The 23,892-nt window shown below is 39.6% G+C and overlaps 1 protein-coding gene across 2 annotated transcripts in view; it reads right to left on the reverse strand.

Moving 5' to 3' along the window:
- myo3a (myosin IIIA) overlaps positions 1–23,892 on the reverse strand; it is a 95,086-nt gene that overhangs the window by 52,629 nt on the left and 18,565 nt on the right. The window contains exons 4-7 of one of the 2 annotated variants that reach the window (XM_047158591.2): positions 14,456–14,560; positions 12,894–12,993; positions 1,617–1,693; positions 335–480 (exon numbers count right to left, since the gene is read on the reverse strand). In XM_047158591.2, the coding sequence (XP_047014547.1) occupies positions 335–480; positions 1,617–1,693; positions 12,894–12,993; positions 14,456–14,560 (428 nt within the window). Of the gene's footprint in view, positions 1–334; positions 481–1,266; positions 1,572–1,616; positions 1,694–12,893; positions 12,994–14,455; positions 14,561–23,892 lie in introns of those variants that run through there. The other variant, XM_017481750.3, reaches the window with a different exon arrangement.

Below are 23,892 nucleotides of genomic sequence, written 5' to 3' on the forward strand. Positions count from 1 at the left end.
TTTACAAGTGGAGCAGAGAATTTCCGAAAAGCAGCTACGAGGATCACAAAGCCATTCGCCGAAGATAGCACGCCACGGTATATCACAACAGCCTCAGGATGCACATGAATCAGAGAGTCAGCTACGTTCACATAGGAAATGTAACACAAACTCCCTGGGAGCAGCTCCAATGAGCCACGAAGGCAAGAATAATAACATTCAAATAATCTCACCATGCAATCTCTATTTAAAATGGCACAAAGCTAATACTGAGAAGGTGGAGGAAATTAAGGCAGAGCTTCAGTGGCTGTCGAGGTTGTTTGAAGAACGCGTTACGTAAACAAGATTGCATCACCTTGGGATTTTGAAGAGAGCCCTCATGGGGTGGAGGTCCGCCAGGGGTGGGTCTCCATCTCCCAGCTCGACGGCGGTGATACCGAGAGACCAGACATCACAACGAGCATCATATGTCGAATCCAACTGCTGCTCACATGCTATGACCTGTAATATATATATATATATATAGGCGTGGCTGGTATAAATGGGCTAGCTAGATCAAAAGACATCAATGTAACATTTATTTTTGCGGTTAACAAATTAAAGCTGAATGTTTTGGACAATTTTTTAGTAATGATAAACAATGACAGAGATACTGTAGTATGCTAGCTAGACAGGGTGTGGTCTGTGTGGGTCAAATGGAGCAGAAGCTGTAAAAAAAATAAATAAATAAATAAAAAAAAAATGCAGGCTATTTTGTGAATTTAGTTTCATTTTGGAGTTTAACGAGGCCGGACTACTGGAGCAAACCACTACCAATACTACGCTCTTATGAGCCCCAGACTGTCTCATCATATTTACAATACATTACTGTCATAAAGTGACCCAAGACTTTTATATCGTAAAAAGATATACGTTTAATATCTTAAACCATACACTATTTACACACTTAGCGTGAATTAGCACGACACGTTATGACACCAATAAGAGTAACACACTGTAACACTGTTATAAAATCGGACGTAGCATATGACATCAGGAACGACAGCTTGACGGTTTCGATGGTTATTATATGATTAGCTTGTATTACATGTCGTACAGTGTTTGGGAAACACCGCTGCTAGAATATTCTGAAATAATATGTATATAAAGATTGACATTTGACAGCTTTAAGAGTAGAATAAGTCAATAGCAATGCAGTAAGCTGGTAGATAAAGATAATTACTCTCCTGGGCGTAAAAATCAACACACTGTTAAGTTAGAATATGAAATTGACACAATATATTTTACCTGATGTCACGGCACGTCGTTTAAACGCCGGTTTAAAATACCTTCACTCGAAAGAAAACGTTTTTTTTTTTTCTTCACACTCAGCGCTGTGATTTCTCTCCACTCAAGCGACCATCCTATCTATTTCCCACAACGCACCGTGATTGTGGCTCGTGTACTCTTGTGTCCTCGTGTGCCACAGCTCCGAATAAACTTCATGCAAAGTATGAGGGCACGGCCGCAAGGGTATTTGCAAGTCATACATTTATCCTGCCATCACTCAGGGCTTGTCTCTAAGTTTCGCCCTTAGTTTGTGATTTCTTTTTAAATTGATTCATATATAGGAGGATCAAACGTTGAGAAAAAGTTACCTCAGGGGCCATCCAGAACGGCGTTCCGACGGAGGTGTTCCTCCGGAGACGGGTGTTGGTTAGCTGAGCGGATACACCTGAGAGAGACATCATCGTTCAATCAATAAAGATCCAAACGACAAATTCTGAAATTTCTCGCTCTATGGACGCACCAGAGCAGGCAGACGCTTTAGCAAACAGACCATCGTGTGCAGCTGAATGTGGGTTTTAACTGTTAAGAATGATTTGTCTATGCGGTATATGCAAAATCCATAGAAAAGAATATCACGGTTCTCAGGATCACTGAGCTAGCACGCTGAGCAGCGTTGTGTGGATGTTATACTTTGTGTTAGCAGGGATGTTTTTTGTTTGTTTGTTTGTTTGTTTTACACATTCGATCATTTGAAAGTCAGTCACACTGTTAAGCTATATCATTATTTAGTGTACGTAGTTAGTTCCAGATCATCATGATGCTATAGTATAGCATAGTGTATAATTATACATATAGGTTCAAATAGTAAATAAGCATAAATGTTATAACATTAGGTATGAAGCAATAAATCCAAATGAGTGGTGTGATGTAAACACTAGCTTGGTAATAAACTATTTATAACTAAGTAATACATAAGTCTAATCATTAAGGATGAATGATTAACTAATGGTCAATTACTGAATAATTATCTCATGGCATTTACAATTCATTCGGTATAACATTAATCATTAATACTCATATTAGATATATAATAATAATAATTAGAGATGCACCGATACTGAATTTCTCAGTCGACACCGATAAGCGATACCGATAGTTCTGCCTTTTATACCTTCTTTTAAATGAATAATAATTAATTCCACAATTCTGAAAGAAATGGAAATAAAATCTTTATTCTCTCCATTTGAACACGTTGTTTGACAGTAACCGGTCTCATCAACAGAACACACATTACTCTGATTAACATGAACACATGAACTCAGTTCTGAAGATTAAAGTAAGATTATTAACTTATTGAATGTTATTAATTCATATCAACATCGACTGAACTGTAAAAAACCTCCTGTTAGTCTCACATTCGCTCTACACAAACACGAGCATTTCTACTCCATCATTAACATCAAACTGGTCATATATAATATCAACTTATATATTAACATTAACGGGTTATGAAATATACTACTCGACAAATATAATTTTTCTGTGCAATATATACTTTTTTGTCAACTCCATCTTCATTTAACTCTTTCAGCGGTGTACTGGCCCTTTAATTCAGCGCGAGCAGAACGAAAAAAAACTATTTAGACTCGACGCCGAAACTCCCGCTGCACTGCTGCGCACTTCTGGTGTAAACTTTACTCGTGCAGAGATTACAGAGATTACAAACTGCAGTTTTGTCGTCGTTCCACACAAGAGACATCTTCTTTACACGCAGCACGAAATCCATATGTTTTCCCGCCCTCTTTTGATTGACAGGATATAATCCGCCCTGATCATCGGATGTTTCTAAAATTGTGAAAAATTGCCTTTATCGGCCGATACAGATTATCGGCCAATACATCGGTGCATCTCTAATAATAATAATCATATAGCATTTACAATTCATTTTATATAACGTATTAATATTTAGATAACAATATAACTTTTTTTAATTAATACTTAATTAAACCATGTTTTTGCATTTAAGAATCAAATTTTATAATAAACGTTCCCATTTAATGATTTTTTTACTTCACTTTAAGCATGTTCTTTTAATTTACCTTAAAACCTACACAATTAATATATATATATATATATATGTAATTTGATTTCTGAATTAATGAGTGAAAAAAGGGAACGCTTCAATTTAAAGTTTGGTAATAAACTGTTTATAAACAATTAATATGCATACTTAGCAATGAAGGGAGTCAATAATAAATAATTATTGCATAATTATATAAAAAAAATCTATTAAATATGATATAATGATACTTAGAGCGCTATAATAAAAGTTTAGTTTTATTAAAACCTAATTAAACTTTGTTCAACTTTATTATAAGATCCTCTACTAAATATCTATTCATCCATCCGTCCATCCATCCATTTTTTTTGTACCGCTTATCCTACAGGGTCTCGGAGAACCTGGAGCCTATTCCTGGGAGCATGGGGCACAAGGCGGGGGACACCGTGGATGGGGTGCCGATCTGTCGCAGGGCACATTCATACACTACGGACACTTTAGACACGACAATCAGCCTTCCATGCATGTGTTTGGACTGGGGGAGGAAACCGGAGTACCCGGAGGAAACCCCCGCAGCACGGGGAGAACATGCAAACTCCGCACACGCAGGGCAGCGGTGGAAATCGAACCCCGGACAATGAAGGTGTGAGGCGAACGTGCTAACCACTAAGCCCCCGTGCGCTCAATAAATATCTAATGGTATTTTATTTTTCATTTATTGATGAATCACTTGCTAGACCAACGGATCTTGACCTGAGACGTTGGTCCCTACTGTCCCGCACTGGTTCAGTTTCAAGTCTCCTCAGCATATCGATAGTAAACTGAGGACCTCTTCATGAGCCGGATCAGATCAGATCAGATCAGGTGTACATGGTGCAGGACAAAAATGAAATATTTTCAAGTACATGGGATAATCGGGACTCAAACTGAGAATCTCTGTCATTGTTGAAATATCTGCTGTTGTTGTTTTTTTACTTGTATTTAATAAAGTTTTTGGTATTTTTCTTACATTATTTAGTAATATTTACTAGTTTATGTAGTTTTTTTTTGTTGTTGTTGTTATATCACCAAACCTTAAAGTGTTACGTACGTACGATTTTTACATTCCTATTATACATGTGCAGTATTTCATATATAGTTGTACAGAGTATAGAGTAAACCCTAGCACTTTTCCTGATATCCAAGAGTTTTTTTGTTTTTTGTTTTTTTTCCAGGCTCCAGGTTCTGATGCAACTTTACTGCCTAATTGTCTGCACTCAGGAGACCTCACACACCATTTATGAGGACCTTCAGGTGAATGATGAATCGTTTAAAATGACAAATTCTAACACGTTCATCCATCAAAAGCAGGAGTGACAGAACTTTTGAATAGAAAGCAAAAGGGAAAGAGGACGAGATTTTTGTATTTGCTCTCAGCCGTAAGCAGAGACTGGAGAAATGCCATCTATGATGATTACGAGAAGATTCTTTTTTTTTTTTTTTTCCCACTGGATGAAAAAGATTTTGGTCGGTACGTATGTGTGTCATGCTGATGATTTTTGACTGTAGATTTTGTCTTATTTTGTGGATCCGTTGTGTTTCAGCTCGAAAATATGATTTCATGACACTGAAAACAAAGAGTGTGCGGGCTAACACCCTTTAACTCTATGGTGTGTGTGTGTGTGTGTGTGTGTGTATGTGTGTGTCAAATAATCATCGAAATTTGTGGTAGGCCAACGAATAATCTGAATATTAAACACACATTCATGTTCTTCTATCATTCTGAGGACCTTCCATTGACAACATCATGATAAACTAATTATCACTACGCTACCCCTGACCTTCGCTCTAGTCTTAACTTCAGTTACCAGAAAGAGAAAAATAAATACATTTGTTTCTTTTAGTCTTTGAAACAACCACCTGTATTTTGTGAGGACCGGGTGTTTATGAGGACGTTTTACAATTTCTTATCACTGTGTCTCATTTATCAATCTTCCAGCTAAATGGAAGTACTATTTCCTGCCAGATGTACAAAAGGTTCGCTCGTGTTCTTTGTACTGACGTGTGTATTATGAAAAGCTACTGAAAAAGACAGCTGAAGCAACGAAAGAAAAACTAAATGGCGCGAGAGCGCCTCCTAAGTGCGGCACGTGATAAATCTTCCAGTAATGCAGCTCAGCCACTGCAGCGCCTCAGTTGCACGCTAACTCTTCCTCCTTTTATCGACGATCGTTAGTTTCGTCCTAATTCTTATTTGTCTGAATAGATAGATTTTGTTTTGGATCACGTTCTGCGAGGTCTGAGTTTAACAAAAATGTTCGCCGAATCGGTGTGTAACTGAAATAAATAAGAGGTGTAAACTCGCCAGCGCATCGTAATCCGTATGTAAAATCGCAATAACTCGTTGACAATTGTACGATTTAAATCCGACCGATTTGCACGAGGTTCACAATAGAGAGTCCCCTTATACTGTACGTTAATTTAAACCCAGCAGCGAAAGGTAGGATACGGACATTTTTTTCTTGACGGCGTAATATTTCCCAAACCACTGGATTTTCATGAATACCAAATTCCTTCCTGTGAATGATTTATGAATGCATTCGTATGTGTCCGGTTTGATAAATGAAGCCCATTTTTAGGAAATTTGGTCATTTTTGGTCCTCACCAAACACACACACAGTAATAGAAAAGAAGCAGGTTGTAGACCTCAGTGAATCTGACCAGGACTCAGCGAAGGCCACTGAATTTAGCGTGTCATGATAAATGTCACTGCACGATGTGTATTTGATAGATGGGAAACTTTTACATATATTTGATTTGAAACAAAAGCCCCGATTTACTTCGCTCCAGAATAACAAGTGCTGATTTGCGTGTGCGCCGTGATAAATCGTGCATGCAGTGTACTGACCATGTCGTAGCTTATTTACAGAGAGTAGTCGTGTGAATGACGTCGCATGCAAAGTCGAGGGAGGAGAGAATTATTTAGATGAGAGTTCTGCGTGAAAAACTGAAACCTGTCACACATCGTCGCATACGATATAAAGACGGTAAGACGTGTGGAAAAAAAAAACGTTTCAAATGTGATAGCTACCCCGAAAACCTGAGCCTATCAACGAAGCGAGTCTGTTCATAAGGTTTATGGATATGAGCTCTTATTAAATTAAATGGGGGCGTGATTCTTCAGCGATTAAAGTAACATCAGGTTTTATTGTTATTATTAATGGCGTGATTTTGAGTGACTTTCCCAGTATTTTGGAATTAATTAATACATTAATAAGCTTAAAGAAAACAAAAACAAATAAGTAATGAGGGGAAAAGAAAAAACTTTAGTAAATATTTCGTTTTATTTCCTCTTGAAATAGTGACATTTACAAACCATTCATATGTGTTAGTAATTATTAAGGGATTATTAATTCCTTATGAAGTACTGATATCATTTCCCCTACATTGGATTTTCCGACATTTTGATTTGTTTTTTCAAAAAAACTTTTTTCGATGCTTTTTTTTTTTCAATTCTTTCCAATCACCACCAAATTTGGGAAACAGCATCATACTTGGATTTTATATATATATATATATATATATATATATATATATATATATATATATATATATATATATATATATATATATAAAGTTTTGTATAAACTTACCTCTAGGTGGCGCTATAAATTCATCAAACTAATCATTACCAAACTCCTCAACATCAGATCAAGAATCTTGCTTATCTTGATTCTCTTGAAGGTTCCCTTGTCATTTTGAAGTCATTTTGAATTTTCACGAAAACTTTTGAAAGACAACATGGGGAGACTAACCTGAATTTAAAAAAATAAAATAAAATAAAATCATTTTGATATGTGGGATGTTTTGTTTGTAACCTGCAAACGTATTTGATGGCTAAATCACCAAACAGGAAGCGAGGGAATATCTCAGCGGTGCTTTTCCATATTGACACCAAACCTGTCGCATGTATTTAGCAACATGACCTTAATGTTTACAAAACAAGAATTGAGCTCATTTGCAACTTGTGACGATACACAGGAAGTGAGGCAATATCTTAGCAATGACTTAATACTTTGCCTTCACATGTCATATTTCTCCTTGTGAACATCCGCTGGTTTTCCCAGTGGCTTCTGGTCTTTCTTTGTCACTAAGGAGTAGGAACCGAAAGTGCTTGGCCCCCTTAATCTCCAGTTGCAGCTTCATTTATATTGTATTACGGTATTCGATCTAGACTCCTTGCACTGGCGACCGAACGTCTAGAAGTCGATCGTGAATATTTCACTTCCTCGGACTTTCTAACAGTAAAACGGTCGCAAGGTAAATTTGCTAAATGCATGACGATGAAGGAAGCTGGCTTAAGGAAATAACATTTACATTTAACCTTTGTTGATTTGATGCAAGCTTCTAACAAACGTGTTTCAATCCCAACCATACGGCTGAGCAGTACAGAGTTAAGGCCAGGGTGTAATTTACAAACTGTGACGTTCAAGACCAGCAAAAGGGCAGAAATACAGCAAACAGACCAAGAGGGAAAAGTTCTCGGACACAACGGTGCTACAAATGCTACTAATACAAACTCCAGAGATGAAAAGAAACGAGTATTTCTAGATGCAGGAATTCTAGTCTGACTCATTATTAAAGTGATACTCTGCTAACATATGAAGAAGCACAAAAACCCAGACACACACGAGGCATATGACGCAATCACGTATCGTCTGAGTGTCTAAAGCCTCTAAAACACGGTGTTCTTTTAAAATGGTCGACGTATCACATTCCTCAAAGCGAAACGGTGTGCGTGACAAGCTGGAACCTCTCTGTGATACGTCTCTGTTCACACGGGATAACGATAAAACTCACGAGCGTCATGTTTGGGAAAGAGGCGGAGCGTTCGTTTTCGTGAACGGAGTATCCACGCGTCAGATTAGCATAAATGTTTATCAAAAGTTGATCAAAAGAGCAAGAGTGCTCAGCGGCAATCGGCGCTTTCGCAAATTTTCCAAAATACGACCGACTGAGAGAGTGCGCGCCGGGTTAATAAAGCGTGGAAATGATATTCTGTAGTGTTTAAAGCTAAAAACAAAAATGCAAAAATGCTACGCAAATGTGCACGTCTTCATTTGGATAAAAACTTATAATGGTCGAGGTTAAAGTTCAGTGATCATGTTGGCTGCGTTTTCATGATAGCTTTCAGAATTTTTCCCCTCCCCACAGCATTGATAAATCCATTGATCCATCCATCCATCCATCTTCTATACCGCTTTATCCTCTTCAGGGTCACGCGGAACCTGGAGTCTATCCCAGGAAGCATCGGGCACAAGGCAGGGTACACCCCGGACAGGGTGCCAATCCATCGCAGAAATCCATTGATTTACATTTATGTATTATATTTAACATTTTTTCACATTCAAAGGAAGAGAAACTCTTGTCATTTCAGACATTTTGCAATGGCACCTTATTTTGTAAATTTTCTATTTCAGGAGGAAGAATTAAGAATTGAAAGGAAAGCGTGAATGCAGTACTGGGAATTTTAATGGAATATATTTTGTGTCATTTTTGTATTTTTGACTATATGATGCTTTCCATCATTGCAGAATTAAAAAAAAAAAAAAAAAAAAAAAAAAAAAAAAAAAAATTTCATTTTTTTTTTCAGATTTCTTTTTATTACTTGAAATAATTCAAGTAATAAAAATGCATGAGACATTTTTTGATGCAAATGTAATAATTCATGCAGAAGGGGGTCATTGTTGGGAAATTAGCGTGGTGTAAGTGGAATAAAACTCTTCAGGACATGCTGTTGTAGGAAGTGACGGTAGAAACCCATATTGCCGTAGAAGGAGAACGTCTGAGGATGGTCACCTTTGTTAAGAATTCTTTGTCATAATTTCACCGTTGCATATTGGTACAAATTTGCGCAACACAATCCATGCAAGACGTTATGAAGGTCACTGTTAGGTTCGGGGATGGGGTTAGGGCTACGATTGCACTAATTGTTCTGCGCGGTCTTTCGCGGCGATGTTTGTTATTAAATGAGACCTTTTAGCGGTACTCGTGTTGACGCACGTGAATCGAAGAGGGTTTCGGCCGAATGCGCGTCGTGATGACGTCACGTGACGCGTCTCGGCCCAAATCTGCGGAAAATCTGCGTATATTCAGAAGCTCGTCTGAACATTGTGGATTTGGCTTGATTTTGTAAAATCGTGAAATCACGGTGGGACTGTCTGACGTTCTCTCAGACTATTACAGCGCTCTCTTCCTCCAGCGTTTACGATGCTAATATGCTAACCTGTGGGTATCTACTCACGGAAGAAAGCGAAATGTTACTGCACGGGAGCCGGTCTCTCTGCTGACTTTCTAAACTACGTGATGGCGTTAATAATTATAGTGTGGCTGAACCTGCGTATGCGCTTCATTATTCCGGAGGAGAAAATATATCCGAGATAAAGCGGAGAATAGACCGGAGTGTAAACAAAGACGTTGGTGAAGATACAGAGCTGTGGCTTTGGGAAGCTGCGGTAATTACAGATCAGCTCTATTGTGATGACAGGAAATTTAATTCATCCAGCTCCAGTACCAACTGCAGGAGGAAACCCATTCACCGAGACTGGCGCTGGGCTTTCTGCAGGATCCCTAGCTGCGTGCGTGTGTGTGTGTGTGTGTGTGTGTGTATAGGCTTAGGCTTAATGGAGCATGTGAAAGATGGAGTGTGTGTATAGAGAGTATATTTTGACTGTAGTGGTGGTACTATAGCATATTTGATGGCGTATGTATAGAATGTGTGTGTGTGTGTGTGTGTGTGTGTGTGTGTGTGTGTGTGTGTGTGTGTATGTTCTGATCTCATGCAGGCTGATGCTTTATCCTTGTGGAGGTGTTCACGCTCTGCAGAGCAGATAACGCCCCCCCTCACTGACTCATCTGTCTGAGGACTGGAGGAAAAAGCGCATTATTGGCCTCAGTACAGACAGACAGACAACAGAGAGAGAGAGAGAGAGAGAGAGAGAGAGAGAGAGAGAGAGCGAGAGAGAGAGAGAGAGAGAGAGAGAGCGGGAAGCTGCTCCGCCTCCTCTTCATGAATATTTTAATTGGCAGCGTTATCTCTGATGACTACTCATCGTGGCCCTGGGGCTCCGAACTAATGTAGCGGAAAAGGGAGGGCCACAGGAGAGCTTTCATAGCTGTGTGTGTGTGTGTGTGTGTGTGTGTGTGTGTGTGTGTGTGTGTGTGTGTGTGTGTGTGTGTTTACTGGATTTGAGCTGCCTGTATCCAGAACGAGTTGTGTGTTTCCCTCTATAAGGAATGTGTGTGTGGTTATGGTGTGTGTATATTTATATTAATCACTTAATGGAATTCTGTTCACACACTGACCTCATGGGGAGAAAAGACATTCTGAACAAAATAAAAAATAATAAATGCTATAACGCTCGGAAACATGAGAGAGTGTAAATATGAGTAACGTTCCAGCTTTGACCTCCGAGATTTGGAATATTTTTGCTGATCGTCTCTCACATACGAACACATTTGGTCTATATTAATTCGGCAACAAACATATGAATGCTTGTGTGTGTGTGTGTGTGTGTGTGTGTGTGTGTGTTTCTGCAATATCTATCTACCAAGCACTTCCATTTATATTACATTTACGTTTATTACGTTGGCATTTTAGAGGTTAGTTAAGTGCTCGTGGAAGAGCCGGGTCTTTAGCTGTGTTTTGAAGATGGTGAGAGATTCCGCGGTCCGGATTGAGGTCGGAAGTTCATTCCACCACTGAGGGACTGTCAGTGTGAAGGTTCTGGAAAGGGACCTTGAGACACGTTGAGTAGGCGCTACTGAGCGTCGGTCGTTAACCGATCGCAGATTGTGTGAGGGAGCGTAAGACTTGAGGAGAGAGTCGAGGTAGGAGGTGCTGTCTTCTACGTGAGCGTCAAGGCCTTGAATTTGATACGAGCGGCTACAGGGAGCCAGCGGAGGGAGATGAAGAGGGGTGTGGGGTGGGTTTTTTTGGGCTGGTTGAAGACGGTTGAATATTCTTTACGCTTCAGTATTCCGCGAGTTTCGGTATTCTGTACGCTTCAGTATTCCATACACTTCAGTATTCTGTACAATTCACCATTCCATACACTACACTATTCCATGCACTTAAGTACACTTCGCTGTTCTTCACACTTCAACATTTCTTACACTTCAGTACTCTCTACATGTCATCATTCCATAAACTTCAGCATTCTGTACAATCCAGTATCCTATACATTTCAGTGCTACGCGAACGTAAGACTTTCCCGTATTGGAAACCTCACAGCATTACCACTGACAGTTATAAAGCACTGACACTGGAGACTCCTTCCATAAATGTTCCATAGACATCTCCTTCCATCACAGTTTTGTCTGTTTATCATTAGTCTTAGATTGTCTGAAGTGCCATACATATCCTTGTGTAACTACAGAAACAATAAGGTATTCGAACGAGTGCACGACTCTCAGAGCTGCTGTTAGAGAAAATCAATCAACACCTTCTGACCAATCAGGACGAAGCCTTCCCCAGCAGCTCTGTGCTACTGTATAAAGCGACATAAGCAACGCCCGCTTGTTTTTAAGAAACGGTTCCTCTGAGAAAGTGAGCGTGAGAAAGTCCAAAGAGGAATGCTCAATGGAAGCGCTATCGGCTTACAATCCGAGGCTTTCGTTGCACTCGCTCACTGAAACACACACTTGGGACACGCGGAGTGTGTAACGGGAGGAAACGAAAATCTCTCTGCTCTTGCTTCGGTGACGTCACGTGAGACCTGCGGTTTATTTGTGACTCATAAAAAAAAAAAAGAAGAAGAAAAAAAAAGAAAAGAAAAGTTTTTGTGCTGATGTCACGATGCAGAGTAACTTCGAGTATGACTCATCAATCAGTGTCATGGAGGCTCTGCGTCTCATCCTGTCCCTCCCCGAAGACGTGACTCCCCCATCTCCACCATCACGCCAATTACAGGCTTTATTCGTCCGCGCGTTGGGGCTGATAGTCTTATTAAGGAGGGGGTAAATACTCAACAACTACAAAAAAAAAGGGGGGGGTTGGGGGATTAATAGCCATGCGGTGAATCATGGCAGAGGAGAGTACACTCAGAGAGGATTTTTGACTGGGGGTTGAGTAATCGCAGGAGTGTGTGGTGCATAGCAAGCGCAATCCAGAAATATGGACAAAGATGGAGGGAAAGTATTTACTCCTAACACTTAATGATACAAATGCATCGTGCGCTTAAGAAGTGCCCTACTTAACAAAATGTAAAAAAATAAATAAACAAAGAACATCCGAATGCTAAAAGAAGGTGCTCTCTCTCTCTCTCTCTCTCTCTCTCTCTCTCTCTCGTGCTCGGATACCAATTTATGCTGGTCTGAACACAATGAGCAGTAATGGAAGGACCGCCTCCTCCTCCTCCTCCACCTCCTCTGCACTCTCTCTCTCTGTCCATGTGCATTAACAAAAGGAAGTAAAGTAGCATCAAATTAGCATCGGAGTAGCATCCGAGTTAATGGTTCTGACCGCATTCAAAAGCACCACCACCTTCACACACACACACACACACACACAGCTGCTTTCCCTTAATGCACCAATTTAACTACTCACCAAAGTCAACCAGCTTGATCCCCCCCTGAGTGGTCAGAAGGATGTTGTTCCCTTTTATATCTCGATGGATGGTTTTATTCTCGTGTAAATGATGCAGGCCCTGAACAAAACACACAACACACACATTTCTTCACCGAAATCTAAAAGCCTAGCACCATCCATGCAACATCTAATGATTCACAAATAACACGGTATCTTGGAGAGGGTCTTTTTTTTTTTTTTCTGTTGAAAGCATCAGTCAGGAATCACAGACTACTTTATAGGCTTTTCACTAAGTAGGCAGCGTGCTCTGGCATTCAGAATGCTCTACAGTTTAGATTTCGATGTGCGCTATACGGTAAAGCACTTATGTAACTGAAAGTTTGGGGTGGTGTGACCATGTCTTAATCACAACCGGAAGCACTGGAAGTACTCACAGTTACACTGGATATAAAATGTACAATTCGGATAAAATGTTAGACATTAGGTACTGGGTTACAGTTACATTTATATAACGCTTTTCTAGACACTCAAAGTGCTTTACATAATGGGGGGGGGGGGGGGGGTCTCTTCAACCACCACCAATCTGTAGCATCCACCTGGATGATGTGACGGCAGCCATATTGCCCACCAGCTATTAGTGAAGAGGAGCGAGTGATGTAGCCCATTCAGAGATGGGGATTATTATTAGGGGGCCATTTCACCAGGACCTCAGGGTTATACCCCTACACTTTTACCAAAAGTGTCCCGGGATTTTTAACGATCACAGGGAGTCGTCAACATCTCATCTGAAAGACCATGCTGTTCCTACAATATAGTGTCCCCGTTACTATACTAGGTTATTAGACCCCATACAGACCACAGGGTGAGCGCCCCCTGCTGTCCTTACTAATACCACTTCCTACAGCAACCTTAGTTCTCCGCATGAGGTCTCCCATCCAAGTACTGGCCAGACTCAACCCCACTTATCTTCAGTGACAAACCAGGTGAGAACTGCAGGGAGATATAGCTCTGGCAAAGTCGCCCTTTTCTTACGACTTTGACAGTCGAGGCACGTTAGCCCAGGCGCATCGACGTTCCACCAACTGCCTGTTAAATCCCAAAAAAGACCTCCTTGTGATATTTAAAGCGTTGAATAGTTTAGTGGTGTACATATCATGGTCGTCATCATCATCGTCCTCCTCCTCAGCTGGACACTCGAACCGTCAATCCAAATCTCACTAATTAATATAGAGTAAATCCTTGTTAAGCCCCGCCCACACGTGAGAGTAGTGCCAGAATGGCGTATGTAAACTTGTAGAGCGTAAACCAGAACTCTGGCAGAGCATTCATGAACCGTGATTAGCAAACACGAAGTTTAGAAAACTGTTAATAAAGAACGCTGTTTATTTGAAGACCGCGTTAAAGTTTTCTTCTCTTTCAATGTATATCTGTGTTCGTTTCTCGACAGGTTACGTTCGAGACTTTCGGCACAAATTTAATTCCATAACAAGCCGCCAGAGTAAAGAACAACTGCTAGATAGAGTGACGTGATGACGATGACGATGACGACGATGACGATGACGATGGTGAAGCAGACCTACCATGAGTGCCCCGTGTAAGATGTACGCGATGATGGCTTCATCCATCCGCTCTCCTCTTTTCAGCATTCCCTTGGCCAGATCAGTAACTGAGCCTCCATTACACAGCTGAAGAAAAAAGGGAGAAATGATCAGGAACCCATTACGCTTTTCATCAACACCAGTCTCGCTTTAACCAGAACATTCATTCAGACATTTCATACATTACGCGCGATCCAAATATCACAAACAAACCTGGAAGAAGTGAAAGCAACACTGACGAACGGAGAAACTGATTTGATCACTGAGTGACCTGATGAATAAACGGTGCGTGATGGATGTTGAAATTAATATTGAATAAATGAAGAACCTGGATAGACGCCTGAATCAAAATAAAAAAATTTTAAAAAATTCAATCCTGAATATTTTCCTTTCATTTATCATTCAGATACAGGGCCTGTACAGCTGTTCTAAATACAGATGTTTTACCGGATTTCACGGATCAACATTTGTAGGGCAAAATAGTAAACTAGCGTTTGAAGAAAACACAGCAGATAAATTCCAAAAGTGGAAGAAGAATTCATATAGAACTGTGATCCGCAGCTCCCGTAATAGAAAATGAATTCTGACCAATCAGGATCCAGAATTCAACCCCATGTAGTTAAAGATGTATTACCCTCTTTTGCAGAAATGATGAAACTATATGTTAGAATGCTTTTGTTTCCCACAGGATGATATTTCATCCACATGCAACAGAAAAAAGCGTGCATTTTTAATGCGTTCCTTCGGTCCAGGCACAGCTTCGAAAGTTTTGGCAAGGTCACGTGACGTGTCTGTGCTCAACAGATTGACAAGCTGGCCATCAATTTTAACAAGAGAGTGTCATTTCACTGTCAGTACTGCGGTCACGGTGTGTGCTCTGCTACATTTGATTGAAAATGTGTTTTAAAGACACAGGGAAAGGGTCAAAACGAGGCTGAAAGTCGGTGGGAAACGCGGAAGCGTGCAGGGGAGGTGTTGACCGAGCGTGTAATTCACACGATGAATGCCAGGAACATCATTATTTCTGCAATTTCCGTTATTTCCACTCACACACACACACACTCCAAAGAACTCACTGTTCTTCGCTCTTTTTTTTTTTACTGATCTTTAAGATGTTTAGATGTTTATTAATGATGCCAGTGTTGCAATGAGCGAATGATAATTTCTTTCAGGTTAATTAAACTTGAGCTTATAAATGATAAGATCAGCACGCGCACGGTTGTAGCACTCGAGGCTAAGAAACAGCATAACTAGCTCCCGGCTCTTCAGATCTATCTCGGGGAATCGTGTTTTACCAAACATCTCATGCTGAAAGAACAATGGAGACTGAACACAGCTTTAATTAATCTGTCTCTGCACTGAATGGAGAGCGAAGGTAAGCGCGAGCGCTTTTCTCCACTGAAAGCCCTCTTGAAATTACACAAAATTGTCCCGTGTGTTGCCAAGGCAACAACTCCATCCTCTTATTTTGGAGCATCTGAGATCGAGCTCGGGGAAGACGTGATGCGGTGCGACACGTGCAAACAGGAAGTGCTGCTGTAAATACGCCGAGGTCTGTTTTATCGAAGTTACTTTTAGTAACTCTGTGAAAAGTTTTGTATTTGTAGAATTATTCATAAAGTACGCCCGAGGAGAAGCGTCTGATTACCTGATAAAATCAGACCACAACCGCCGCACTGGACGAACACAGATTACGGAGCTCTGCGGAGCTACAGTAGAGGAGTGCAGTACGGCAACAACGCTGGTATGGAAATGTATACAAGACACACAACGGGACTTTAGAGACATGTACTGAAAGAGACTCTTAATTCAACATTTACCAAAAACAAACAAATAAAAATAGCACAAAAATACAGCAACAAAAAAACAACAACACAGTAACCGAAAACCAAACAAGTAAATATACAGTCAACAAAACTGTAAAAGATAGATAGACAGATAGACAGATAGATAGATAAAGAAGAGAGAGAAAAGTAGATAGATAGATAGATAGATAGATAGACAGATATAGAAAGAAGAGAGAAAAAAGTAGATAGATAGATAGATAGATAGATAGATAGATAGATAGATAGATAGATAGATAGATAGATAGATAGATAAAGAAGAGATAGATAGATAGATAGATAGATAGATAGATAGATAGATAAAGAAGAGATAGATAGATAGATAGATAGATAGATAGATAGATAGATAGATAGATAGATATAGAAAGAAGAGAGAAAAAAGTAGATAGATAGATAGATAGATAGATAAAGAAGAGATAGATAGATAGATAGATAGACAGATAGATAGATAGATAGATAGATAGATAGATAAAGAAGAGATAGATAGATAGATAGATAGACAGATAGATAGATAGATAAAGAAGAGATAGATAGATAGATAGATAGATAGATAGATAGATAAAGAAGAGATAGATAGATAGATAGATAGATAGATAGATAGATAGATAAAGAAGAGATAGATAGATAGATAGATATATAGATAGATAGATAGATAGATAGAGAAAGAAGAGATAGATAGATAGATAGATAGATAGATAGATAGATAGATAGATAGATAGATAGATAGATAGATAAAGAAGAGATAGATAGATAGATAGATAGATAGATAGATAGATAGATAGATAGATAAAGAAGAGATAGATAGATAGATAGATAGATAGATAGATAGATAGATAGATAAAGAAGAGATAGATAGATAGATAGATATATAGATAGATAGATAGATAGATAGAGAAAGAAGAGATAGATAGATAGATAGATAGATAGATAGATAGATAGATAGATAGATAAAGAAGAGATAGATAGATAGATAGATAGATAGATAGATAGATAGATAGATAGATAGATAAAGAAGAGATAGATAGATAGATAGATATATAGATAGATAGATAGATAGATAGATAGATAGAGAAAGAAGAGAGAAAAAAGTAGATAGATAGATAGATAGATAGATAGATAGATAGATAGATAGATAGAAAAATATTGTACAACATGGATGTCTGGATATGAATACTGTATATAATAATAATAATAATAATAATAATAATAATAGTAATAATAATAATAATAATAATAAGTTTGTTAAAAATATTTAACAAGCAAATGAAATATTTAAAAAGGAAACTGGAAAAGTGTGGTGATATTTATAAATGTATTTAAGGTTATCAAAAATAATTATAATATCTAACCAGGAAAAGAGAGGAAAATGAAACAAGTAGTACATTACATGGTCAAAAGTAAGTGGACGCCTGACCATCACCCCTTATACGTGTTTCTACCCCAAACTCTTATCACAAAGTGGGAAGCACAAGTTTATAGAATGTCTTTGTATGTTGTAGCTTTGAGATTTCCCTCCACTGGAACAAAGAGGCCCAAAACCTGTTCCTGCATGACAGTTCAATTCAATTCAATTATTTGTACAATGGTCACAAAGCAGCTTTAGAGATGTCATGTTTTCCTCATAATGAAGGTTAGGATCCAAATTATGAGACAAGAGCGTGGTCAAGAACAGGCAATGGGTCAGGAGATCTACAAACAGGCATAAACACGGCAAGACCAGAATCAAGAACGAGTATCGAGAAACAAGGTCAATGAACATGAATCTGAAATGAGAAACAAGGAACAACCGCTTGGTAAGGAGATAACACTCAATACTACGCGATGTGCAAAGAGACACGAGGGGTTTAAATGACTAAATTAATCAGGGGTGAAACACAGGACAGCTGAAAACAATGATGGAAAACAACCAATGACAAGACGGGGGCGGAGACAGGACAAAAACCATAACAATATCAAATGTCCAAAGTAACCAAAGTCAATGTCACTGAAGACCCAAAAGCATGTGCTCGCTAAGAGCTCGCGCTTCGAGCTGGCGCATGGAATTCGCGCTTCGGGTCTCCGAGCATGCTGCATGCTACAGCGCTAGCTCGAGGGGAAAATAGTGACAACGGAAATATATGAATTTCCAATCGAGATTTTAAATTGATCAATTTATCCCTAATGAGCAAGCCAGAGGCGACGGTGGCAAGGGAAAACTCCCTGAGATGATGTGAGGATGAAACCTTGAGAAGAACCAGACGCTAAAGGGAACCCGTCCTCATCTGGGGGACACCGGATAAGTGTAATTATAAATAAATCCCTTCTATAACTGTCTGCTACACCACACCACAGTCTCAACATGAAGTCTGTTCTGCTGAACTCATACACTGTCCACTGAAGGAGACCCGAGTGCAAAAAGACAACGCACCAAAACTGCCCGCATCAGGTGCAGTCCAATGGCATCTCCACAGCTTCCGTGTCCCTGGGCTGTCCATACAGGACGGGGCCATCCTCAGCAACAGCGTCTGGCCTCGAAGCAACGAGAACCTGAACGATCCAGGTCGGCCCGGTGAGCAGAAGGGTTCAGTCCCACTGCTACCCCTGATGCAATACATGCAGAACGTTGGTATCATCCAAAGTCTTTGCAGGAGTTGGTGTCATCTCATTTAAACTGACAGACTGCGTCTGAACCCCGAACATCATCAGGAAGGCCATTCCAGAGTTTAGGAGCTAAATATGAAAAAACTCGACCTCCTTCAGACTTTGATCTCCTCGGTATTATCAAAAGTCCAGAGTTTTGCGACCTTACGGAGCGTGAAGGGTTGTAACGTGATAGAAGATTGGTGAAATATAAAGGAGCTTGGCCGTTTAGGGCTTTATAGGTTTTCCTACGTCAGAAACAGATCAGACGTTACGCAGCTTGGAAATATTTCCAAAGTGGAAGAAGGCTGTTTTTGTTAGCTGGGAAATATGATTTTCGAATGACGGGTTGCTGTCTAATACAACACCCAGGTCTTTAACCGTAGTGGATGAAGTAACTGTACATCCTTCTAAATATAGATTGTGTTCTAAGAGCTTTTGTGTACAGATTTCTGGTCCAATTAGCAATATCTCAGTTTTATCAGAATTTCAATGAATATGAACGGTCATCCGAGCTTTAATGTCTTTAACGCGTTCGGCTAACATGGAAAATTTAAAAAAAACTTCATCTGGTCTTGTAGAAATACATTTGTAGAAATGTATCATCGGCTTAACAGTGGAAATGAATCCCGTGTTTTCTCATAATATTTCCAAGGGGCAGCGTGTACAAAGAAAACAGCAGGGGGCCTAACACCGATCCTTGTGGCACACCGTACTTTACTGCTGTTACGTTAGAACGTTCATCATTTAAACAAACAAGTTGGTAGCGGCCAGACAGGTAGGATCTAAACCATTTGAATACCTGTCTCTGTATACCAATGTAGTTTTGGAATCGATCTAAGACTGTGTCATGATCTGTGGTCTCGAACGCAGCACTGAAATCAAGCAGAACAGGCGGTGAAACGCAGCCTTGGTCAGATGCTAGAAGCAGGTCATTTGTAATTTTGACAAGCGTAGTCTCTGTGCTGTGATGGGGCCTGAAACCTGATTGAAATTCTTCATAGAGATCATTATTCTGCAAAAAGGAGCATATTCGATTAGACACGGCTTTTTCTAATATCTTAGACATAACTGGAAGGTTTGAGATTGGACTGTAGCTTGCTACTTTACTAAGATCTAGTTGTGGTTTCTTAATGGGAGGTGTAATAACCGCCAGCTTGAATGTTCTCAGGACGTGACCTAGAGATAATGAGGAGTTAATAATATTGAGAAGAGGCTCTCCTACTACAGGAAGCAACCCTTTCAGTCTTTCATTAGTGGGTATAGGATCTAGTATACATGGGGTTGATTTTAATGTGTTGATAAGTTTTGTAAACTCTTCCTGTCCAATAGCGGTAAAGGACTACAATTGTTCTTGGGGAAACGATATTGGAGGCTAAAACCCGTGAAGCTGCTGTTAGTTGTCCATTTCCGTTTATATTCCAGGAAATCCATGGAGTCATTACTACTAAACTTGAATACAAACCTAGGATTGTTTTGTTTACTGTCTGTGAGTTTACGTACAGTGCATGCGGAAAGTATTCGCAGCGCTTCACTTTCCCCACATTCTGTTATGTTACAGCCTTATTCCAAAATGGATTCAATTCATTATTGTCCTCAGAATTCAAGGTTTGTCCTCAAACCTTCCCAGAAGAGTGGAGCGCATTATAACAGCAAAGGAGGAGTAAATCTGGAATGGGACGTTCAACGAGCACGTATGTACGTGATGGCCAGGTTATATTTGTGTTATATTACATTTGTGTTATATTTTGTGTTAAGGACATTTTGCCACTCAGCTATGAGGCTTTATAAAAAATAAAAAAAAAATTAAATCATGATAATTGGAGGAAAATCACAAGATGATCCACGAAGTTCAGTCACAGTTCAGTGAATTACTGTGGTTAGATGTTTAAAAAGCCCTCGATGACAAAAAAAAAACCTTTACGGACCCACAATCAAGACACGGTGGAGGTTCGGCCTCATCAAACCGACGCTTTAAAACAAAGCTGATGCTCTGGAGCGGACGCTCGAACCTACGCTCATCATCGGGGTGGAAAAGAAAGGTGAAATTCTAACACTGGAGAAATAAGTGTGTGTGTGTGTGAGAGAGAGAGAGAGAGAGAGAGAGAGAGTGTGTGTATTCCCAGAGACGCAGGGGTCTTTTCTGCACACTCGTTTCCAGCATGCCTGCAGGGCTCCTTGCCACCGTCTCACCACCGTTTACAAAAAAGTTAATTGAGCTAACAGCAGGGAGGAACAAATCACCCCCGTGATACTCGCAGCTCAGAAACGTTTCAGGTTCTGAAGACAAAGTATCGATCAGACACGGTGGGAGGAAAGTCCATATTTTAAATTGTCTATATTCAAAGGCTTTCTAATAGAGCTGTGCTTGGACAGTGGATTGGAGGTTCGATGACTGGCGTCTTTTCATAGCCGAAGCGCCGAGCGACGCGCACGTGAGATGAATCCTAACGCAGGAAACGTATTTACTCTAAACCCCCGTGATGTGGAGTAGACAAGAGACGCCTGTTATAATAGAAGCTTATTTGGAGCCGGATCATTTTATTTTAAGAAATTTGCTTTGAACAAGAGACTGTTCATGAACATGTGGGTCAATGTTAGGAATTTTGGTTATGGGATTACTACAGGGAACGATGTAAAGAAATATCATAGGAAAGACTTAAGTAAGTACGTAAATAAGTAAGCAATGCGCTGTTCGTTTGTTTTGAGAATGTTGCACAACATTAAATGTATTTAAATGAATTTCTTCATTATCGCCTGATGGTGAAACGGGCGTTTTCAATGCTTGTGCTATTTTCTTATAGCCACGCCCCATTTTGTGAAGCTCAACAACCTTTTGGCGCACATCACAGCTACATTCCTCGCTCTTACCCATCGTTATGAACGACTAAGGGAATCTGTCCTGTGTGTTTCATCATATTTATACCCCTGTGAAACAGGAAGTCATGGTTGAACAATTTCCTGTTCCTAGTCACCCAGGTGTACTACAAAAAATTAACTATATAAATATATTTTTCTCATATGAATTCATAGGTGTGCACATCTATATTTAACAAAGGTAGCATTATTTTTTGGATGAACCTGGGTTGTGTTTGTAATTGTTTGACATCCATGAGAGCAGAGTATTTTTGTGAATTTTTTTGAACAAAAGATCAAAAGGCTAAAGAATAAAGACAATTTTTTCACAGCCTTCTTTGCTAATATTTACCAGGGGTAGTGGTAATATTAGTGGAGAGCACTGTACATAAGTTCGGACTGATTTGTGTTCATAATAAATAAAACCAAAGCAATTTTATTACACTGTTGTCGTGAAAAAAATCTTAAATATAGTCATATTTATCTAATATTTCCCCACGATAAGATCACAATAAACCAAATATCTGTTTATTAAACTATTTCTAGATATTTCTTACTCATTTCAAGCTTGAAATAATCTCACATACACTGTATCCAGTAAGAGACAAAATGATCTACTAATGCAGTAAGGCTTGAAATGAGTAAAATCATCTAAAAACAAGCTGAACAACCCTTATAGTTCACTGGTAATAATCTCAGAATAAGAACTTGATCTTTAAGATATTTTAACTAGCTATGATCTTTTGCCCTGAACATGACTATAACATCATTATTATAATTAGAGTCATCAGTGATTTCTATTTCTGGAATCAGAAAAGCTTCTACATATAAACCTCGGCTCTTTTCCTCGAGCAATCGGTGCAAAATCTGTGCGATGCATTCGAACACTTTGCAAATTATTGGCGGGCGTGTTATTAACCTCATCTTCAGACAACCACCAACATCATTCCTCAATCACAGTTCCAGACCCGGGGCAAATTCTCCCATGATGCTCTGCACCTGCTGCAGGTTTAATTGTCATATTTTAATACTATAATTTGTTGCCGTCTGTTCAATTAAATGCTAATGCTAATGCTAACCGTGCTCAGGGTGTGTTTAGCTTACCTTCCGTGTTCTCCGAAATTCTTTTACAATCCTTGTGTAGTCGGACTGTCGTTAATTCTCAAGCGTTAAATGTATATAAGCATATAAGCATAAACATGAACAACAATAAACATCCTGTTGTTGTTGTTTTTTTTTTAAATCATGTAACGTAGATAAGTAAGAAAGTAAGAAATCACTTGAGGTCATGATGTTATTGGAAAATAATCAGTGACAGGGTGGTGTGATCGATTGGATTTAAATGAACATTTTTTGTTGTAATTTGTGGTTTCACAAATTAGTTGTTCACAATTTGCTGTTTTGTTTCTGTTGAGCCAAAAAACGCACGTTTTCGCGTCGACGCAGAGAAAGGAATTAGATTTCCCAACAGATCCATGTACGTGTGGACGGGGCTTTAGATGCTCATCCTATTGACAGTCTTCTGAGACCAGGAACTCATTAAACTCACAAATAATTTGTTTATTAACAAAAAGTTCTTATATATTTTCCCCCCATTAAGCCAATGGACATCTGAATCTGGAATGACTGACAGTTGCGTAGGTCTCGGATTTTAACCGATCCCACGGAAGCCCCGCCCCCTTTTCCCCATCTCACATTCGTAATCTCTCGTCTCGATTCGGTTGTCCTGCTTGAAAGATGCACCGACTCGGCGTCCTTGCTATCTGACGGGAATGTTTCTATAGTGCTTTTATTTCTAGACACTCAAAGCGCTTTACATAGTATGGTGGGGGGGGGGGGGGGGGGGGTCTCATCAACCACCACTAATGTATAGCATCCACCCGGATGATGTGACGGCAGGCATATTGCGCCAGAACGCCACCACACACCAGCTATTAGTGGAGAGGAGAGTGATGTAGTCAAATTCAGAGATGGGGATTATTGGGGGTCATGATAGAGAAGGACCAATGGGTGAATTTCATCAGGACCCCGGGGTTATACCCCTACTCTTTTACCGTAAGTGTCCTGGGATTTTTAATGACCACAGAGAGTCAGGACCTC

The sequence above is a fragment of the Ictalurus punctatus genome, chromosome 1 (assembly GCF_001660625.3).
Source record: "Ictalurus punctatus breed USDA103 chromosome 1, Coco_2.0, whole genome shotgun sequence".
Taxonomy (NCBI): domain Eukaryota; kingdom Metazoa; phylum Chordata; class Actinopteri; order Siluriformes; family Ictaluridae; genus Ictalurus; species Ictalurus punctatus.